This window comes from Plecotus auritus (genome assembly GCF_963455305.1).
Source record: "Plecotus auritus genome assembly, chromosome: 10".
In the NCBI taxonomy this organism is placed as follows: Eukaryota; Metazoa; Chordata; class Mammalia; order Chiroptera; family Vespertilionidae; genus Plecotus; species Plecotus auritus.
In genome coordinates this window covers 13,089,499-13,111,518 of record NC_137785.1, presented here as the reverse complement: position 1 = coordinate 13,111,518, position 22,020 = coordinate 13,089,499, and the positions used below count along the sequence as shown (strand labels likewise).

The window sequence follows — 22,020 nt, the reverse complement described above, 5'->3', positions numbered from 1 at the left end:
CGTTTCTGTCGTTTTCAGCCACTCAGCTCGCGGCCCTCGGTGTCAGCAATAGGACACTCATCGAGGCTCCTTCCTCAACCCAGGCCCAGCATGTTTCTGTTAGGGGCAGAAATAGGATGGGGGTGGGGGTGGGCGGGACTAGCAACAGTGATAAGAAATATTAAGCATGCTCTGCTAACCGTGAGGGTCCTGTTCCGATTAGAGAAGGCGCATGATCACCTGGCTGGGAGTTGCACACGGGACCTGCGGGAAATGCCGCCCATCCTCTGCCGCCGGGAGCGGCCTATTATCATGGAGAGATGAGTGTTAGGTCTGATCAAATAATCGAATCGATACCCCCCTCCCCTGGGGACTGACCTTTAGGCCACTTCGCAACGGACATTCCACTTGCTGAGACCACATTCCATTTGCTGAGACCATTATCTCTCCCCTCCGGAGTTTCCCGGAATCCAGACCTGCACACAGAATTCTCCGCCCAGAAAAAAGCCCCCCCCCCCCCTGGAGTCCATTAAAAACCTCTGACTCCCCGTCTTTGGGTGCTGGTGCCATTTGGGGCTCAGCCCATCCGGGTATCCAGATGACCTAATGCATTTATAAGCCCTGACCACTTCGGTCTCCCGCTTCCTCCTTCCCCGGCCCTAACAATTAGCAACCTTGTTGCAGAAACCAGAGGCGCCAGCCCTTTGCATACCCGCAGGCCTTTGCACACCCCGGGTCAGCATTACCTGAAAAGAGCCCATTTTGCATACCCATTCTTATCCTTTTTGCCTACTTCCCCACGTAATCTCCATCCTTCTGCCCAATGTAAGCAGCTGGCTTATGATGGGGGGCAGAGCAGATTTTTGTGGATGACCTGGTGCTCTCCCACGCTGCCGGCAGGACTGGGATAAATGCTCACGTACATTCAACCCTGTCTCTGCCGAATTGGCTCCAGGAGTGACAGGCAGCCCCGACCCCTTGATGTCCGGTGACATATTCCGGCAACCACGAAGGGATGTAAGCGAGGGACTCCCCTGGGGCGAGGCCCGGGGATCCCACTTGCTTCTTGGACTGGGGGTCCCAGGGCCTGAGGCCTGGACTCTTACTCAAGGGCTGCCAGGAATTTTCCCGTTTTGAGTCCCAGCCTCCGCCTCCGCAATTCCCATCGTCTTACCTAAGATCCAAGTTGAATCAAGCACGTGTGTGTGCGTGTGCGTGCGTGTGCGTGCGTGTGCGTGTGTGTGTGTGTGTGTGTGTGTGTGACAGGAGGAGGAACCAAGCGCGTTTGTATGGTGCGAGGAGCATTTGCTGCCTCGCGTCTGGCTTCTTCGTAAGGCGCGGGAAGCACTGACGGTGTGTGGCGTGGGAGATGCGTTACTGCCTGTCGTCTGGGCGAGCCTGGTCAGCTCCCGGTGGCCAGAGGCCTTCAGCGGTCCCTGCCTGGTCTCCAGACCCTTAGCCTGATCCACTCTGAGACGAGAGACGTTGCTCCGCTTTGGTGTTTTTTGTTTGTTTCTTTTGTTAAAAAATATATTTTATTGATTTTTTACAGAGAGGAAGGGAGAGGGAGAGAGAGTTAGAAACATCGGCGAGAGAGAAACATTGATCAGGTGCCTCCTGCACACCCCCCACTGGGGATGTGCCCGCAACCAAGGTACATGTCCTTGACTGGAATCAAACCTGGGACTCTCCAGTCAGCAGGCCAACGCTCTATCCACTGAGCCAAACCAGTTAGAGCTTGCTTGTTTGTTTTTTTCTCTCCATCCCTTCCTTCCTTCCTTCCTTCCTTCCTTCCTTCCTTCCTTCCTTCCTTCCTTCCTTCCTTCCTTCCTCCCTCCCTCCCTCCCTCCCTTCCTCCCTCCCTCCCTCCCTCCCTTCCTTCCTGGCATTCTGAAGTTTCTGTGGCTGGACAGACAAGGAGCATGGTGTAAAGCTCTTGTCTGTAGGTTGTGCTCTCCTGTAAACACTGTATCTAAGTGTCTCTGCTGATTGTTGCCTTGTGACTCTGTTGTTTGGCTTACTTTGTTTAAAGATGGGGCACATCCGACCAATTTGCAAGCCTGCTGAGGGGCTACTTTGGAAGGAGAACCTGCCCTCCAGTGTGGAGGAGTGAGGAACTGGTCTCGCTGAGTCCTGCTCAAATTGCATGATGCCAGGAGCATGGCAAGATGTGTATGAATTAGACATAGCTAAAGATGGACCACCTAAAACAAAAAGGAATTTGTTCAAAACCAGAGTGGAAGTGGCTGTTCTAGAGAAGGATATAAAAAATACATCAATTCTGAGGCTCTAAAACTGAGGTGTTGAGATTTCAGTCCATTTCTTGTCATGGCATCAAAACCCAAGAGGACTTTGCATTGCGATATAATGCTGCTGTGTCACATCAGAAGAATAGAGCGGAGACCATGGCCATGCCAGAATGGGATGATTCCACGCCCTCCGGCCGCCCCCACCCCTGCCCCTACCAGCCACAAAAATTCAGTTTGAAGGAATAGGATAGCAACAATGTCTGGGCGTTGTCTGGTAGAGTATGAGAGACGCTAACCCTCGACTTCACCCTGAAACAGAACAAGCATCTAGCAGGCGAGGACAGTGAAGCGCCCGCACCATGCTGTGAAGTGTCTGATGGAGTGAAGATATGCATATCAAGGCTACGCTCATTAAAAATCGATAATTCCCTACTTTCTTAAAACTATTCTGGCTAGTCTCACATATTTATTGTGTTGGAGGAACTTAAAATCATATTGTCAAATTCGTAAGAAAAAGCACATCCTGGTTTTATTGTGATTCGGTTAAATCTGATTCAGAGCAAGTTTTACATTGCTTGTAATTGTTTATTCTTTCTCCCTGTAGAACGGTGTGGGTGTGCCTCTACCTGTTATCCAGTCTCCTTTTTATGGCCTTCTGTAAATTCATGTAGCTTTCTTCTAAGAGGTTTTTGCATATTCTTTCTTGCCAGGAGTTTTACACTTTTATTGAGTTGTCAAACAGTTATTTTTTTGTTACATTTTCTGTTTAGACTTAATAAATATGGATGATAGCTTTCTCAAAAAAAAAAATAAATAAATAAAGATGGGGCACATCCACTTCGCTGGGGGGCCCAGCTGCTTGTGGCAGGCTGATCCCGTGGCAGGGATTGCAGGAACTTCCCAGCAGCTGCCGAGACTTCTTCATCTTGGGGACCCTCCCTGCTCTCCCTCTCAAGGCATCAGCTACGGGAAACTCTTAGCTAGTGAGAGTTCTTGTCTGTCTGATGTTCTTTGCTTGCTTTCTTATCTTTTTGGAGACTTATTTTGCTCTTCCCCATTTAAAAAAAATATTTTTATTGATTTCAGAGAGGAAGGGAGAGGAAAAGAGAGATAGAAACATCAATGATGAGAGAGAATCACTGATCAGCTGCCTCTTGCACACCCCTCACTGGGGATAGAGCCCACAACCCGGGCATGTGCCCTTGACTGGAATCGAACCCGGGACCCTTCAGTCCCCAGGCCGACACTCTATCCACTGAGCCACACCAGCCGGGGCTGCTCTTCCCCATTTTATGAGCACAGGAGACCCTCTGTCTCTGCCGTTTGGGCTCTGCACCACTCAGAACCAAAGGCCATTTGCTGGGCTGGGTTAGTGTGAGACGAGAGTCTAAGGCTAATGTCCAGTCCAGCCGTTTGAGAGTACTCATTTACTTACTGTAGGGTTTTCTGTTTGTTTCTGTTTTTAAGATCTCTTCTTATATGCAAGTTTTCATATTGTTACAGTCTACTCAGAAAGAAAAATATGGGAAGTAAAACCTCCTAACACCCCCAAGTCTTTCTTCGAGGAGGACCAGATCTGCAGAGGTGCCCGGCAGGCTGCAGAAGCAGCAGTGGGGGCCACGCCCATGTCTCTAAGGAAAAATAAAGAAGTGCTTTCACATTAAAGCCACTGGAGGCCCGTGAGTTATCCCTGTTATAAAATTTGCCGAGAAAATGCCTTGGGTAATAATAATTGGCTTTAAAATCTCAAAGTTGCCCTAACTGATTTGGCTCAGTGGATAGAGCGTCGGCCTGCAGACTGAAGGGTCCCAGGCTCGATTCCAGTCAAGGGCATGTACCTTGGTTGCAGGCACATCCCCAGTAGGGGGTGTGCAGGAGGCAGCTGATGGATGTTTCTCTCTCATCGATGTTTCTAACTCTCTATTCCTCTCCCTTCCTCTCTGTAAAAAATCAATAAAAATATATTTAAAAAAATCTCAAAGTTGTTAAGACATGATAAATAGATACAACTAAAATGAAGGGTTTATGATGAAGGTTTTCGGTGATAATTATTTATGCCTAAACATAGTTTTCCAAAGTCTTTGGTAACTTAAAACTTTGGCATTTGTTGGAATAAGTAGTAAAAAATATTAAATATCTTGGTATTTTAGAATAACAGGATACTAAAATATTAATTAATTTGAGTTTGCCTACTTTTGGATTTTTACTACAGACAATCTAGAACAGCCTTGGGCAAACTACAGCCCGTGGGCCGGATCCGGCTGTTCTGTCCGGTTCTCTTGCTCTCCCCTCAGCTCCTTTACTTTGAATTTATATTAGTTCACACAAACACTCCATCCATGCTTTTTTTTTTTTTTTTTTAAATATATTTTATTGATTTTTTACAGAGAGGAAGGAAGAGGGATAGAGAGCCAGAAACATCGATGAGAGAGAAACATCGATCAGCTGCCTCTTGCACACCCCCTACTGGGGATGTGCCTGCAACCAAGTTACATGCCCTTGACCGGAATCAAACCCGGGACCTCCCAGTCCGCAGGCCGACGCTCTATCCACTGAGCCAAACCGGTTTTGGCTCCATCCATGCTTTTGTTCCGGCCCTCCAGTCCAGTTTAAGAACCCATTGTGGCCCTCGAGTCAAAAAGTTTGCCCACCCCTGATCTAGAGGATAGATTTGAATCTGTTAATAAATATGTCTTATATTTTATTTGAAATATATCTCTTATAGTGTGAATGTACTGCTAATATGAGAAATGCTAAGTACTTACTTGCCACCTAAAATTTAAGGTTCCTAAGAGTTAAAAATTCTAACTAATTGGAAAGAAATTGTATGGTTTTGGTAGTAGAAGGCATGTGGTATGGAGATGCATTTTGAAGGGAAAAAGAAAGTCAGTTTTTCTAAAGTGGAATGGTTAAGAAGGTTTGTGAAAGTTATAGAAGAGTTGTAAAAAGAAATCTTAAAGGAAATTATAGGTAATCTGAATAATAAATTTAATTAAATAAATGAATCTAAAATAAGCTAATACAGAATTTGGTTAGTCCTTTTCCAGTCTGTTAAAAGGAAAGAAGTTTTTCCTGTATTTGCCCAGGAAGCAAAAGTTCTGTAAATTATTGAAATAGTTATATATTGTGTTATTTTAATCAGGTACTTAGTTACTTAAAAAAAAAGTGATCTTAATTGTGGGAACTGAAGTTTTGCTAGTCTATGTTTGCATAATACACTTTTGTCACTTTGAATGAATAAATAGTCTAATACTATTTAATAATAATGATGATATATAATCTTTTGGTAAATAAGTTTGACAACCTTTCCAGGGTTTGAATTTTAGGAAACTTTTTTTTTTTTAACCTAGAATTGGCTTTAGGTCATTCCAATAGGCCCTGGAATGCCTCAAGGATTTGTTTTCTCTCCTTGTGAAGAAAAATTTTATAATTAAGGTACATGGGAACTTTGTCAAATAAAGAAGTAATAACTATATTCTATTTATATATGTATATTATTAAAATAGGTTCTGATATGCTTTCACTTATAACTCTAACTTATTATTCTGGAATATTGTGTTTTGCAAAAAGGACAAGATTCCATGTCATTTGCATTATAATAAAATCCATAACCGTGTCATTTTAAAATTTCTTCTTGTCATTTAGAGACAGTTACTGTTCTGTTATAATGCATTTGGAAAAATGTTACATCTTCTGAAGGATCCATGGAAAGGACTCTGACATTTTCAGATCATCCCCTTCAAACTGGATAAAAATTATTAGAACTCTATAGAATATCTTTATTTATAAAAGTACTGGCAGGAAAAATCAAGAGTAACAAAAAATTGCTTATGGGGCTGAATGAATTGAAAATAATTAGACCGTTTTTGAAACTTTTGCTGAAAGTATTGCTGATTCTTAAACTTTTTGTGTTTTAGATAGAAGAAAGCATTTTAACAGCAATTTGGTAAATTACACATTTTTCTCCCTACCTTATCCCTCCAGAATTTGGCAATTTTTAATGCGTGAATATGTTTCTTTGCATGAATTCAATAAGACCAGTTCCCAATTGTGGTTTTTATTAACATCATGTCTAACATGCCTGGACTCTGGATGTCACCAGAAGTTGGAAAACCTATTGCTAATATGTAGAATTATTCTATTCATTTTGGGAAGAAAGTCACAGATGGGGAGCTTTATAGGTTGGGACCCACTGTCCAGGAGGAGGATGCAGGGATGTTTTCTTTAAACATTATGGCAGTGGTTCCCAGTGGTGAAGGCCATCTTTCAGTATCTAATAACTTCAATATGAAATGTTCTCATCATTTCACCCTCCCTTATAGGAATCGACATACTAAGCTGCCGGCTGGTTGGTTTCTGATATGTGGGGTAACTGTTTACTCATCTATCCCTGTCAACAGCACCGGGGGCCTTGTTCCCGAGGATGACTGACCGTCTTTATGGCCCTGAAACATCACAGGGTCCAAACCACAAGAGACCTTCTCACGGCAATGGCATTGACTACAATGACGATCTCCACTTGGGGAGACCAGCGGAATATATTGCTTTGACCATTTTTGTTATGCTGGTAATGGTGGGCTCCCGGCTGGCGCGGAGCATGGTAAAAGCCCTGAATACCACTTCCAGAGCCGTGTATGGGATAAATCAGGAGCTGAGCCAGGTCCGGGAGGCAGTTTTAGAGAATCAGGCAGCAATCGGTTACTTGCTTCGCGGTGTAACCACAGCTGTGAAGAACGGAAAGGAATGTGCTGCTTTAATCTTTCTGACAATTCTCAGTTGATAGAAAACAACATTCAACACATTAGGAAAACCATCTCCAAGGTAAAACAACAAGAAGGGTTTTTTGGATTTGACTTATCCAACCTAACTTCCTGGCTACCCAACCTGTCTGGGTTGTGGGAATTCCTTTTAGTTTTTCTCCTGTTTATTTATTTTTTTGTAGTCTGATAGCTTGCTGCTGTAGTCCATGTCTCCCTCTTTTGAGATCCTGCATTTGCTGTATTCCATCCCCAAGAACTGCTTTTAAGGTAGAAGCAGAGGCAGTCTAGCAGGGTGAGACTTTTCATCTAAAACTAATCTCATAGCTATGAGATGATAGAAATAGCAGTGGGGAAATGTTAGGGGCAGAAATAGAATATGGGGGACCAGCTATAATTATCCTATATAATAAAAGCCTAATATGCTAAGTGTCCGGTTATCCAGTCATCCGTTCAACCAATCAAAGCGCAATATGCTAATGATATACTAGGTCCGCTCAACTGCTCGCTATGATGTGCACTGACCACCAGGGGGCAGACACTCCGACCTGTAGGTTAGCTTGCTGCTGGGGTCCGCCGATTGGGACTGAGCCGGACATGCCCTGGAGCTCTCCCACGATCCCTCCCCAGCTGGCCAACCTCCTGCATCTCCCCTGGCCCGATTATGCACTGTTGGGATCCCTTGGCCTGGCCTGCACCCTCTCGTAATCCAGGACTCCTCAAGGGATGTCAGAGAGCCAGTTTTGGCTCAGATCCCGTAAGCCAGGCTGAGGGACTCCACTGGTGCATAAATTCGTGCACCAGGCCTCTAGTATGCTAATGATATGCTAAGGCCGCTCAACTGCTCACTCTGACGTGCACTGACCACCAGGGGGCAGATGCTCTGACTGGTTGGTTAGCTTTCTCTGGGGTCTGGCTGATCGGGACTGAGTGAAACAGGCAGACACACCCTGGAGCCCTCCCAGGGTCCCTCCCTAGCTGGCCAACCTCCCGCGTCCCTCCCTGGCCCTGATTGTGCACCGATGGGGTCCCTCAGCCTGGCCTGTGCCCTCTTGCAATCTGGGACCCCTCAGGGGATGTCAGAGAGCTGGTTTCGGCCCAATCCCACAGGCCAGGCTGAGGGACCCCACTGGTGCAGGAATTTGTGCACTGGGCCTCTACTAAGAAATATTAATCATGCTCTGTTGCCCTAGCTGGTTTGGCTCAGTGGATAGAGCGTTAGCCTGCTGACTGAAGGATCCCAGGTTTGATTCCGGTCAGGGGCACGTGCAGGCTTGATCCCCAGCTGCTTGCGGGAGGCAATCAATCGATTTGTCTCACACCAGTGTTTCTCTCTCTCTGCCTCTCCCCCTCCTTTCCACTCTCTCTAAAAATCAATGGAACAATATCTTCTGGTGAGGATTAACAAACAAACAAAAGGCAAATGGATGTCTCTCTCTCAAACCAATAATTAAAAAATATAAAAAAAATTAATCATGCTCTGTGAACCGCGATTGTTTGGTTCTGATTAGAGAAGGCACATTCTAACCTGGCTGGGGGCTGCACGGGGGACCTGGGAGCTCCCCTGGAAATCTGGCCCATCCCCCACCTCCGGGAGCTGCTTATTATCCTGGAAAGAGTAACAACCTTGTTGCAGAAACCAGGGGCACAAGCCCTTTGCATGCCCCCAGCCCTTTGCATGCCCCCAGCCCTTTGCATGCCACCAGCCCGTTGCAAACCCTGAGCCAGCATCACCTGAAAGTGCCCATTTTGCATACGCCCATTCTTATCCCTTTTGCCGACTTCTCCAAGAAATCTTCATCCTTCTACCCAATGTGAGCAGCGGGCTTTTGGGGGGCTGCAGAGCAGATTTTTGTGGATGACCTGCTGCTCTCCCTTCCTGCCGGCAGGATTGGAATAAACGCTCACATATGATTCAACCCTGTCTCTGCCGAATTGGCTCAAGCAGTGACAGGCCGCCCGGACCCATTGACTGTCTGGTTACATTTGGGACTCCAAGCAACCTGCTTGGGAGGCTGGGCTCCCTCCCCCCTGCCCAGGACCTCAGGGGCGTTCAGGCAGGCTGGACTCCTAAGCTTTTTGGCGTAGGGGCCCTAGAAGGAGAGAGAGAGAGAGAGAGAGAGAGAGAGAGAGAGAGAGAGAGAGAGAGAGAGACTCAAATAGGGAACCCCAGCTCAGAGCGGGGCCGAGTGTACCTGGTAAACCAGGCAGGCACCTCTCCCATATGGCTTGGGCAGGAGAGAACTTTCTCAGCGCTCGGAGCCCTGACCTCTGCTCCCCTCGCTGCCCCACAGGAGCCCCAGCCAGGGTACCCAGAGTGCAGACCAATGAGGACCTCAGGGCAGAGGGACGGGTCATTTCCTTCCTGCCTATCTGCACCTCCCTTAGGGCCATAAAAACCACAGACCTCGGGCAGGAGGGCCGTGGCCCGCGGAGAACTAGGGAGACCGAATATGGTGAGTCTAGAAGGGGGGTGGGTGCCGGGACCTTTGCTCTCTCTTTCTGGCACCCCCTCCTCAACTCCCCCCCACAACTCTCCCTGTTGCCCTGTTGTCCATTTCTCCCCTTCTCCCCTGGCCCTCAGCTCAGGCTCCCACACTCCTGCACTGGGACACGCTAAGGAGTAAGACTGTCCAGGAGTCAGCAAAGCGAGGCCTCGGGGCTGGGACCCATGCATTCCCCAGGGCGGGGCGTTTGTGCCTCGGGTCTCCTAAGTACGATGACTTTCTTCCTCAAGTGGAGGATCCAGGCACGGCCTCTGGGCAGCAGCAGGGCAAGAGCCAAGGTGGGGAGGCTGCAAGGAGCCGCTTGGGAAGGAGGGTGAAGGGAATGACCTGGACGTTCGGTGTTCTGCATTGTAGAGACAGGGAAACTGAGGCAGGAGAGGAGAGGACCCAGTTACTGAACTGCAGGGCGTCGCCGCTTGGGGAGCGGGGTTCCAGAGCCAGAGGTGGTCGCTGGGAGGCAGTTTTATTCACTTGCAACAAGTAAAGGAGACGGGGTTCCTATCCAAAGCTCTGCCTGGGGGAGGAGGCTCAGCCTTTGCTCAGACGGGCTGTTTGGTCAATTACATGCTGATTTCATCTGCGCCTGGGGCTGCGCTTCACAGGTGGGGTTCCTGTCAAGCTCATGCTGTGCACAGCCTGTCTGCAAAGTACTGGGCTGTCTGAACTCTGAGCAAGAAGAGCATTGAGTAGGAACCGCTCAGACTGTGAGGTTCTTGTCTGATCGGAGAGCCCGGGGCCTTTGGTGGCTGGTGGCACAGCCAGGCTGTCCCATGGATTCTGTGAGTGCCCGAGGGAGACCGCGTCCAGGCCCTGAGGCCGGGCTGTGATTTAGCACCTGCTGTGCTCAGAGCTCTCTCTTGCTTCATCGGCGGGGGAGGGGAAGCAGGAGGGCACCGGGGCGGAGTCGCTTCACCCCCTCACTTCACCTTTTAGACCCTGCTCGTGCTGACAGGACTTCAGAACAGGGCCCCCGGTTAGCTTCGACTTCTGCTTCTTTCTGTAAACTGGTCCCCAGTGCCAGAGGGTGTGAAGTGGAGGGCCACTCTCCCGGCCCTCCTCAGAGCCTCAGGCTCCTTGTCACTGCTCCTCTGAGGCAACCGTGGACACCAGCTCATGGCGGATCCTTCCAGAAACAGCCCACAGGTGCTCAAGGACGGAGGCCAAGTCCAGCCTTCTCTGTGCTGTTCAGTCTTCCCACTTCTCTTTCTCTTCTTGGTCGCCCCCACCGCTCCCCAATCCACGCTCCCGCCTTCACTGGCCTGGATCCCGGCTCCAGCCCTCTCTGTCCCCACCTACTGTCAGTGGCCAGAGCCATCTTTCTAAACTGAACGCTAACCCAGTCCCTCTGCAGCTCAAAGACCATCCATGGCTCCCCATGACCCCAGGATAAAATGCAAATTCTTTAACACGGCATCTGTGGATCTTCTAAGCCTCCTCCTGGCCACCTGCCAGCCATGCTGACCTTCCATGTTGTGGTGTGTAGCACAGTCCCTGCCTCTCACCTCGTGGCTTTCTGCCTTGAAACGGTGCCCCGTACCCTCATGGCACTTTAAGCCTGGTAGCCTCTCAGAGAGGGCTCTGGAGTTCAACTCTCAGGAGTGTTCTGCCCCCTGCTAACTGTGAGGACTCGGGTCTCTTACCTTCTCGGCCGCCTCAGTTTTCTCATCTGGGAAATGGGCGTTGCAAGAGCAGCAACCCTCATAGGGTTGTTCTGTGGGTTGGATGCGATAGTACATGAAAAGGGCTGAGAACAGAGCTTGGTGCTTATGCTCGCTATTCTCTAAGGAGAGCCGTGTCTCCTCCTTCACCCTGTCCTCCGGTCCGTGCATGCCGCCTCAGTGCCGCCACCCCAGCGCCAGCCACCGCTGTCCCTCACCTCCCGGGGACGGTTCCAATCTCCTCTCCTTCCAGCTTCTGTTCCGGAGCCCTTTGTCCGCGCAGCAGACAAGGGCTCTAACGCCTCGCTCTCCTGGTGGCTGTGACATAAAGACGGTCATTAGCGAACGAATGACCGGACACCCGGCAAGTGCTTAGGACAGTGCCTGGCGGCGTAGGACGCCCTGGCCCCCACACCTGCACGGATCCACACAGTGGCCACGAGCCACGTGCGGCTGCTGAAATCCAATTCCAATGACACAATCACAAGTCCAGTTCCTCGGATGCATCGGCCACATTTCACGCCCCCCATGGTCCCGGACCACCTTGGAGCAGAGCGCCCTGGGGATGGTGCTGTGGCTTTATTTCTCCGGACCGGCCTCCCTACGGAACGCTCCGGGTCAGTTCCGCTCTCCTTGCAGACCCTGACTTCCTGCCAGGAAAGTCGGGGAGTGATTCCCCGGCCGGTGAATGTGTGTGCGAGGAAGAAATACCCTTAGACTCTTCCGAGACGCCCGGATTCTACCTGAGACCCACAGTGCGGGATGGGCGTGAACTCGCTGGTAGGGGGTCTGCGTCCGAGAAGGACAAAGCACATCGGTGAACAGCTTCCTTCCGAGGCCTGCCCCCCACTCCCCCACTGCCCGCTCCTGGGGCACCACTCTACCAGGGGCCCTCTCTGTCTGCTTCTTTCTTTTCTTTTTTAAAATATATTTTATTGATTTTTTTTTTTTTTTAAAGAGAGGAAGGGAGAGGGATAGAGAGTTAGAAACATCAATGAGAGAGAAACATCGATCAGCTGCCTCCTGCACACCTCCGACTGGGGATGTGCCCGCAACCAAGGTACATGCCCTTGACCGGAATCAAACCTGGGACCCTTTAGTCTGCAGGCCGACGCTCTGTCCACTGAGCCAAACCGGTTAGGGCTTTTAAAAATTTTTTCTTTTTAAATATGTTTTTATTGATTCCAGAGCAGAAGGGAGAGGGAGAGAGAGACAAAAACATCAGTGATGAAAGAGAATCATGGATCAGGTGCTTCCTGCACGCCCCCTAGTGGGGATCGATCCTGCAGCCCGGGCATGTGCCCTTGACCAGAATCGAACCCTGGACCCTTCAGTCCGCAGACTGACGCTCTATGCACTGAGCCAAACCAGTGAGGGCCTCTGTCTGCTTCTGGAACCAGACTCAACACAGGCACACGCAGACGGAGAGAATGATTGAGACAGAGCGGGAGGGGGCGGGGCAGGGAGAAAGAGGGGGCGCCAGTGCGTTTCCTCTTTCCTTGGGAGCATTACACACTCCTTGGTCCGCGCTTTTTCCTGTTTCACCTCGACCTTGGAGCTCGTTCCCCATCAGGCCTCACTTCCTCCTTCTTTTTGGTGGTTGCATAGTATTCTGTGGCCCGGATGGGCCGGGTCCCCTGTTGCTGGGCACCTCGGTTCTGTCTCACCGGCGACCGGCGAGCCTTTTGCGAGGTCCCGGGTAGAAACCGCAGTGTTTGAGTCAGCATCTTTTGTCCGCATCATGAGAGGACAGAGCCCAGGGAGCTTTGTCAGCTGATGAGCGGAGGGATGACGCGTGTGGGCGCCAAGAGCGGGGGCGGTAGCGGGGGAGGCGCCCTTTTTGGGGTCTGACTCATTCTGCAGCCACGGATGGCAGTTCGCTTGTGCAACCAGCAGAGGAAAGTTAGCCTGATGGGGACATTCACAATGTTTAACGACCTGCACACGCTCCCCCTCCCTGACCGCCCCCCCCCAAAAAAAAAAAGAAAATGGCAGGGAATGGGGCCTCCTGCTGCACCTGGCATTAACCTTTCTTGACTGGAGCTTGGGGACCCGGAAGGGGAGGGTCCCAGCGTAGCAAAACGGAAAGGCAGGTGCATGGTCAGGGGCAGGGTGGGAGGAGCTGGGGGTGAGGGCTCGGGGCAGGTCTGTTCACCAGCGGAAACACTGCGACGATTTTAGCTTTCCATTTTGAAATATTTTCACACTTTATAGAAAAATTACAAGAATAATACCGCCCAACCCCCCCCCCCCATACTCTTTACCCAGATTCTCCAAATTTGCCCTATCGATTGATCTATTTCCCCCCCCCCCCTGAACCATTTGAGAGTAAATCTCTCTATCTACTTGTCAAGAAGAGGGAAACGCACCTACTGGTTGGTGAGCGCAGCCCAGTCACCCACGTCGGGAACTTTGACCCGGATGCAGCGCTATTACCTCATCGCAGGCCGCACCCAGACACGCTCAATTGTTCGAACGACGCCCTTTAGAGCGAATTCGTTTTCCCTGCTCCAGGCTCCAGTCCAACGTGTCACATGGGCCTTGGCTCTTTAGTCCCCATTCATCTGGACAGCCCCTCAGCCCTTCCTGTCTGTATGACACTGGCATTTCTTGGGGAACTGAATAAAATTTACACGATCTGTAATTTGCCGTTTTAAAGTGTACAACTCAGTGTCAGTTAGTACGTTCACGGTGCCGTGCAAGCGTCACCTCTAGCTAGGTGCAGACTATTCAGCACCCCCAAAGTTAACCCCGTCCAGGGGTCCTCAAACTACGGCCCCGGGCCACATGCGGCCCGCCGAGGACATTTATCCGGCCCGCCGGGTGCCGCTGCCTGTCCTGCTTAGCAGCCGACTCGTCCCGGGCCCGCAGTGCGCATAGGAATTTGTTCATAGTTGTTTTTTTTAAACTATAGTCCGGCCCTCCAGCGGTCTGAGGGACAGTGAACTGGCCCCCTGTTTAAAAAGTTTGAGGACCCCTGCATTAGACGGTCACTCCCCGTTCCTTCCTCCAGCCCCTGGCAAACCATTAACACGCCTCGCCCCCAGCCCCATCTCTATGGATTTGCCTTTCTGGGCACAGCAGACACGGAATCATACGATACGTGACCATCTGTGTCTGGCTTCGTTCACTCAGCACGTGTTTCCAAGCCTCATCCACGCTGTGTCCTGCATCAGGACCGAGTAATATCCCACAGCACAGCTCCACCCTGCTCACCCACGCACCAGCGGCACGGGCCCTCTCCTTTGGATAATGTAACCACGGGTCTGGCTCTCCCAGCGAGTGCCCCTGACCATCCGCTGGGCCCACTTCAGGGTGACGTAAAGGGACTAGAAAAAAAAATTTGACTCAGAGAAAGATCTCAGCTCTTCGGTAATCGTTAATATTGATTAAGAATACTGACATTGGCCGAAACCGGTTTGGCTCAGTGGATAGAGCGTTGGCCTGTGGACTCAAGGGTCCCGGGTTCGATTTCGGTGAAGGGCACGTACCTTAGTTGCGGGCACATCCCCAGTAGGGGGTGTGCAGGAGGCTGCTGATCGATGTTTCTCTCTCATCCATATTTCTAGCTCTCTATCCCTCTCCCTTCCTCTCTGTAAAATATCAATAAAATATATTAAAAAAAAAAAAAGAATACTGACATCGGCTGCCATTTCTTGGCCCTCTACTGTATGCCAGGCACTCTGTTAGATGCCTGAACACATTTGATCTTGTTTAATCCACAAGGTGGGTATGAACCTCAGCCCACAAAGTCAGGTACACTAAAAATCCAGCTCTGAACAATGTTTCTATCGCTCTCTGTCTCCTTTCCCTGGGTTTGTGACAAAGTGACTCAGGGACGGGCGAGCTTCAAGGGCCACAGGGCCCGCCCCTGAGGTGTCCTTGCCCCTCCCCCCAGCCCCCCTTGGAGTCGGTCAGGGGCAGCCTGCCTGGGTTGGAACCCCACCCCGTCTGGTTTGCATTCCTATCTACGTGACCCGAACAGGCTACTTCCCCTCTGGTGCCTCTGCTTCCCCACCAATAAAATGGGCGTGTGAACAGAACCTACGTGAGGGTCACGGTCAGGGTGGGAAGAGCTGGTGCCATGCTCGGCTCAGTGTAGGTGCTCGGCAATGAGTCTGACCATTCCGTTCCCTGCACGGGATCTTCCTGCTGGGTCGGGTGCCCCTGGGGCGCAGGTTGGCTACAAGGGGACCCCTCCGGGGATCCCCAGCCCAGCTGCCGCCTCAGCACCTTTCCTCTCTTGACACTGCCCGGCAGCTCTTCCGGGAAGAAGTGCTCAGGACTCTGTTCTGTACGTTATTATGGACAATTTCACACAGAACCAGGGAGAAAGATATTATTCACCCCAGGATACCTTTTACCCAGCTGCAACAGTTACCCACACTTTGCCATTCTCAGTCATCCAGAGCTTCCCTCCTCCCTCCTCCCTCCTCCCTCCTCCTCCCTCCCTCCTCCCTCCCCCCTCCTCCCTCCTTCTCCTCCCTCCTCCCTCCTTCCTCCTCCCTCCCCCCTCCTCCCTTCTTCCTCCTTCCTCCTCCCTCCCCCCTCCTCCCTCCTTCCTCCTCCCTCCCCCCTCCTCCCTTCTCCCTCCCCCTCCTCCCTCCCCCCTTCTCCCTCCCCCCTCCTCCCTCCCCTCTCCTCCCTCCCCCCCTCCTCCCCTCCTCCCTCCCCCTTCCCACCTCCTCCCTCATCCCTCCCCCCTCCTCCCTCCTCCCTCCTCCCTCCTCCCCCGATTTCAGAGAGGAAAGGAGAGGGAAAGAGACAGAAACATCAATGATGAGGCATGTGCCCTGACTGGGAATTGAACCAGTCAACTCTTGGTTCAAGGGGTCGATGCTCAATCACTGAGCCACACCAGCCGGGCTAATTTTTAGTTTAAAAAAATAGATTTTGAGCCAAAACCGGTTTGGCTCAGTGGATAGAGCGTTGGCCTGCGGACTGAAGGGTCCCGGGTTCGATTCCGGTCAAGGGCATGTACCTTGGTTGCGGGCACATCTCCAGTAGGAGGTGTGCAGGAGGCAGCTGATCGATGTTTCTCTCTCGTCGATGTTTCTAACTCTCTATCCCTGCCCTCTCCCTTCCTCTCTGTAAAATATCAATAAAATATATTTAAAAAAAAATAGATTTTGAGAGAGAGAGAGAGAGAGAGAGAGAGAAACACAGTAAAAACATAAACACAATACGTGTCACCCTCAATAAAAGTAGCACCGATTCCTTACTATTGTCAAATATCCAGTCCACTTGAAATTTTTGTGTATTGATTTCAGAGAGAAAGGGAGAGGGAGAGAGGGATAGAAACATTAATGATGAGGGAGGCTGCCTCCTTCACGCCCCACACTGAGGATCGAGCCCACAACCCCGGGCATGTGCCCTGACCGGGAATCGAACCTTGACCTCCTGGTTCAGAGGTCGGTGCTCAACCTCGGAGCCACGCCGCCTGGGCTATCCGGCCCACTTTTAAATTTCCCAGATTGTCTCAAACTGTCTTGTTTTCCAGTCGATTATTCCAACCAGGATCCCAGCGAGGTCTCCGTATTGCCTTTGGTTGATATACCTCCTAAATCTCTTTTAATCCATGACACTTCCCTTCCTTTTTTAAAAAAATGCTCTTTATGCCGGGGAGAAACCCGGCCATTGTCCTGTAGTTTCCCACTGTCTGATCGGGTTTGTTTCGTCCCTGTGGTGTTACTTATCACGTTCCTCTGGCCCCTGCTTTTCCTGTGAACTCATAGTTTTAGATTTAGAACCTTGATTAGATTCATGTTAATTTTTGTGGGGGGGGCAAAAATTGCTTCATGGGTGGTGCTGGGTCCTTCCGACGGCCTCACACCAGATAGCACAGGAAGCCTTGTTCTTCTTGGGGTGCTGGGTTGATTGCTGGGCTCGGGGGTGCCAGCCCTACCTATTGATTGTCAAGTTCCTGTCAATCTTTCACCTGATGGCTTTAGTCAGATGTCGATGATCACCATCCAGATCCATTATTTCCTGAATTCTACCATTCCTCCTGCAGCTGTTATTCTTAGACTAGTAGCCCTGCACACAAATCCGTGCACCAGTAGCTGGCCAGTAGCTTGCTGCCACCTTCCAGTAGCTCTCCATCTGCTGCCCCGCCCTCCTGTAGCTCCCCCCGCCCCCCTGCCCCCCCCCCCCCCCCGCCATAGCTTGCTGCCCCACCCTCCTCCTGATCTGTGATCTGGTCATTACGCTTCAAGGCGTAACGAACATTTGCATATTACATCTTTATGATATAGGATTCTTCTCTAAAGGAACCACCTTCTGCCCTGGCTGGTTTGGCTCTGTGGATAAATTGTAGGCCCTCAGACTGAAGGATCCTGGGTTCAATTCCGTCCAAGGGCACTATCCCCAGCACTGTTCAGAGCACGTACGAGAGGCAACCAACCTATGTGTCTCTCTCACATCGATGTTTCTCTCTCTCTGTCTCTCCTCCTCCCTTGCACGCTCTCTAACAATCAATGAGAAAATATCCTCAGGTGAGGATTAACAAACTAAAAAGAATTAAGAACCACTTTCCCACCCTCCTTATTTCCCTAAAATAAACTCTATACACAAATGGCAGGATAAATGCTTGATTCCTTCCCTTTCCAGAACATGAAGGTGACTAATGGGTTTGCTTGTTTTTAGTATCATTGTGAACTCAGATCTTTATATATTAACTAGAGGCCCGGTGCCCAGATTCATGCACCAGTGGGGTCCCTTGGCCTGGCCTGAAATTTGGGACCCCTCAGGGGCTATCAGAGAGCCTGTTTTGTACTGATCCCCACAGGCCAGGCCCAGGGACCCCACCGGTGCACAATTGGGGCCAGGGAGGGACCGAGGGAGGGCTCCAGGGCGTGTCCGGCCATCTCGCCCAGTCCCAATTGGCTGGACCCCAGCAGCAAGCTAACCTACCAGTCAGAGCATCTTCCCCCTGGTGGTCAGTGCATGTCATAGCGACTGGTTGAATGGTTGAATGGTCGGACACTTAGCATATTAGGCTTTTATTATATAGGATATTATATAGGATGTGTTTCATTCCCCCATAGTTCTTCTTATTACCAGGTACTCAAATTGTCCCGTCTTTGACTAGTGGGAGCCTTTTCAGACTGTCTCTTGTATCCCTTTGACATTTCCCCATTAAAAATTTCCTTATTTTCTGAGAGGTTCTAAGGTCAACTTATCTATTTCCTGTCCCAGAACAGAAATCAACCCCTCTCCAAGGAGTCCTGGCTCATTTGAATGGCAAATGGTAATTAGAGACCATAATCTTTGTTCTTTTTTAAAATTAATTTTTTTTTTTTGGTTAATCCTTACCCAAGGATATTTTTCCATTGATTTTTAGGAAGAGTGGAAGAAAGAGGGAAAGACAGAGAGAAACATCAATGTGAGAGAAACACATCAATTGATTGCCTTCTGCGTGAGCCCCAACCAGGACTGGGGCGGGGGAGGAGCCTGCCACCAAGGAATGTGCTTTTTTTTTTTTTTTTTTTTAAACATATTTTATTGATATTTCACAGAGAGGAAGGGAGAGGGATAGAGAGCTAGAAACATCGATGAGAGAGAAACATCGATCAGCTGCCTCCTGCACACCCACCACTGGGGATGTGCCGGCAACCAATGTACATGCCCTTGACCGGAATCGAACCCGGGACCTTTCAGTCCGCAGGCCGACGCTCTATCCACTGAGCCAAACCGGTTTCGGCAGGAATGTGCTCTTGACCGCAATGGAACCCGGGACCCTTTGATCTGCAGGCCGATGCTCTATCCACTGAGCCAAACCAGATTGGGCTAAAATGGATTTTTAGAGAGAGAGAGGGAGTGGGGGAGAGAGAGAAAGAAAAACAGAGAAACGTCGATTTGTTGTTCTACTATTTACTCATTCATTGGTTGCTTCTTGTATGTACCCTGGCCGGGAATCAAACCTTGGTGTATTGGGGCGATGCTCTAACCCAGTGGTCGGCAAACTCATTAGTCAACAGAGCCAAATATCAACAGTACAACGATTGAAATTTCTTTTGAGAGCCACATTTTTTAAACTTAAACTTCTCCTAACGCCACTTCTTCAAAATAGACTCGCCCAGGCCGTGGTATTTTGTGGAAGAGCCACACTCAAGGGGCCAAAGAGCCGCATGTGGCTCGCGAGCCGCAGTTTGCCGACCACGGAGCTAGGGTAACACTTGTGTTCTTTCCATGTCCTGGATATTGTACATGAATATAGGGGTATGTGCATCTAGGTGAATAAGTGTTTTTGATTCTTTAAAACATTGCTTTACGGTATTATTTGTCTTGATGACTCCATCTTTCGTTGTTCTGCCTCTCTCCCCTGCCTTAAAGGCTGTGCCTGAGTATGTGGGGCCCTGGGGGACCCCTGCCTGCTCCAGAGCGCCACTCCCAGACAGAACACAGAGCTGCCCCCGTGGGTGGCAGGCAGCAAAAGGTGATGTGGTGGTGAGGGGTAACCCTAGTCACAGCATCGCAGTGTGTGGGTGATGCTAAGCATGTCTAACAAGTAGCGTGTCATGGGTGGTGACCGCAGCTCGCAGGAAGCCTAGGTGTTCATCATTTGCTGAATCGTGGCGACGTCCAGGGACTTCACGGGGAGGTGGCCGTTGGGGAGGGGATGCGGGAGTCCAATCAGCATGGAAGAATTTTCAATATTTTAATCAGTGATGTGTCCCCCTGCTGACTCTCAGCAGGCCCCCATTTCCTGGAGAAACCTGGGGGTAATGGGCTCAAAGCCACATGGCTCTGATGGACCCCCTGGCACCTGTCTGCGGACTCACCTTCTCCCTGCCTCTCTGCTTCCCCCCAGGACCCCTTGGAAAACGACTATGACTATAGCAATTATGAGACCTTCAGCGTGGACCCCAGCAGCTCAGTGGATAACTCTTCCTACACCCCAAGGCTGAGCACCCCGGACGTGCTCGCCCTGGTGATCTTTGCGGTGGTCTTCCTGGTGGGAGTGCCCGGCAACGTCATGGTGGTGTGGATGACCGGGTGCGAGGCCCGGCGAGCCATCAATGCCATCTGGTTCCTCAACCTGGCCATGGCGGACCTGCTCTCCTGCCTGGCGCTGCCCATCCTGTTCGTGACGATCCTGCATCACAATCACTGGTATTTTGGGGACGCCGCCTGCCACATCCTCCCTTCGCTCCTCCTGCTCAACCTGTACGCCAGCATCTTGCTCCTGGCCGCCATCAGCGCCGACCGCTTTCTGCTGGTGTTCAACCCCATCTGGTGTCAGAACTACCGAGGGGCCACGCTGGCCTGGGTGGCCTGTGCCGTGGCCTGGGGCCTGGCCCTGCTGCTGACCATCCCCTCCTTCGTGTTCCGGAAGGTGAACATACAGCACTTCCCCACCAAGACGGAGTGTGGCCTTAGCTACGGCCTCGATGGCTCCCACAAGGAGAGGGCCGTGGCCACCGTCCGGCTGGTCGTGGGCTTCCTGTGCCCGCTGGTGACCCTCACCGTCTGCTACACCTTCCTCCTGCTCCGGGCCTGGAGCCGCAGCGCCACGCGCTCCACCAAGACGCTCAAGGTGGTGGCGGCGGTGGTGGCCAGCTTCTTCATTCTCTGGCTGCCCTACCAGGTGTCCGGGATGCTGCTGGCCTTCCTGCACAAGCACCACAGCTTCTTCAGAGTCGTGTCCCGGTTCGATGCCCTGTGCGTCTCCATCGCCTACGTCAACAGCTGCATCAACCCCATCATCTACGTGGTCGCCGCCCAGGGCTTCCAGGCCCGGTTCCTCAAGTCCCTCCCCGCCAGGCTGCGGAAAGTGCTGACCGAGGAGTCCACGATCAGGGAGTCCAAGTCCTTCACGCTCTCCACGGTGGACCAGAAGAGCCAGGCGGTGTAGGGGGCACCTGCCCGCCCCTCTGCCTTCCTTCTGCTCCATTCTCTTCTGCTTCTTTCAGCTCAGCCCTGGGTGAGCCGGTGTGTTTCAGGGAGCTCTCCTCCATCCTTCCTCATTTCCAAGACCAACAAAGCCTGCCTGCTGGGGCCACACAATCTTTCTCTTCACCTAAGGACGTAGGAAAACAGACCCCAATATGCCAGGAGTTGCCCTGGTCGGCTTGGCTCAGTGGACAGAGAGTGGGTCTGTGGACTGAAGGGTCCCAGGTTCAATTCCCAGTCAGGGCACCTGCCCGGGTTGCGGGCTTGATCCTCAGTAGGGGGTGTGCAGGAGGCAGCCAATCAATGATTCTCTCTTATCATTGATGTTTCTATTTCTCTCCCTCTCCCTTCTTCTCTGAAATCAATAAAAAAATATTAAAAATATATATATACTAGAGGCCCAATGCATGAAGATTTGTGCAAGAACGGGCCTTCCTTCCCCTGGCTGCTGGCACCGCCTTTGCTCTGTCTGGAGCCGCCTTTCTGCCTTCCCACGCTGCCCAGAGGCCTGGAGCGGCTGGGGGTGGTGTGGAACACAAGTGTCCTTCCCCGCCCCCATCTGCTTGGTGCCTGTGTATGCAAATTAACTCGCCATATTTGTTGGGTTAATTTGCATACTTACTCCTGATTGGCTGGTGGGCGTCATGAAAGTACGGTCAATTTGCATCTTACTCTTTTATTAGTGTAGATACCAGGAGTACCCCCAGACGGCAACATGTTTGCACTGGGAGAGAGGGTGCAAAGAAAATGCAGTAAAGCCCTGGCCAGTGGCTCCGGTGGCTCAGTGGATGGGAGTGGCGTCTCCTATGCCAAGAGGTGGCCGCGGGTTCGATTCCTGGTTAGGGCACATACCCAGGTTGTGGGCTTGATCCCCGGTCTGGGCACGTAAGGGAGGCAACCAATCTATGTTTCTCTCTCCCCCTTCCTTTCTCTGAAGTCAATTAAAAAATGTATTTATTAAAAGAAAGAAAATACA

General features: G+C 51.0%; 1 protein-coding gene across 1 annotated transcript; it reads left to right on the top strand.

The window, feature by feature from the left end:
- Positions 1-9,401: 9,401 nt before the first annotated feature.
- Positions 9,402-21,407, top strand: C5AR1 (complement C5a receptor 1). Its single transcript, XM_080645031.1, has 2 exons — positions 9,402-9,441; positions 19,963-21,407. Exons 1-2 carry the CDS (start codon positions 9,439-9,441, stop codon positions 21,004-21,006), a joined length of 1,047 nt encoding a protein of 348 aa, XP_080501157.1. The 5' UTR covers positions 9,402-9,438; the 3' UTR covers positions 21,007-21,407.
- The last annotated feature ends 613 nt before the right edge of the window (positions 21,408-22,020 follow it).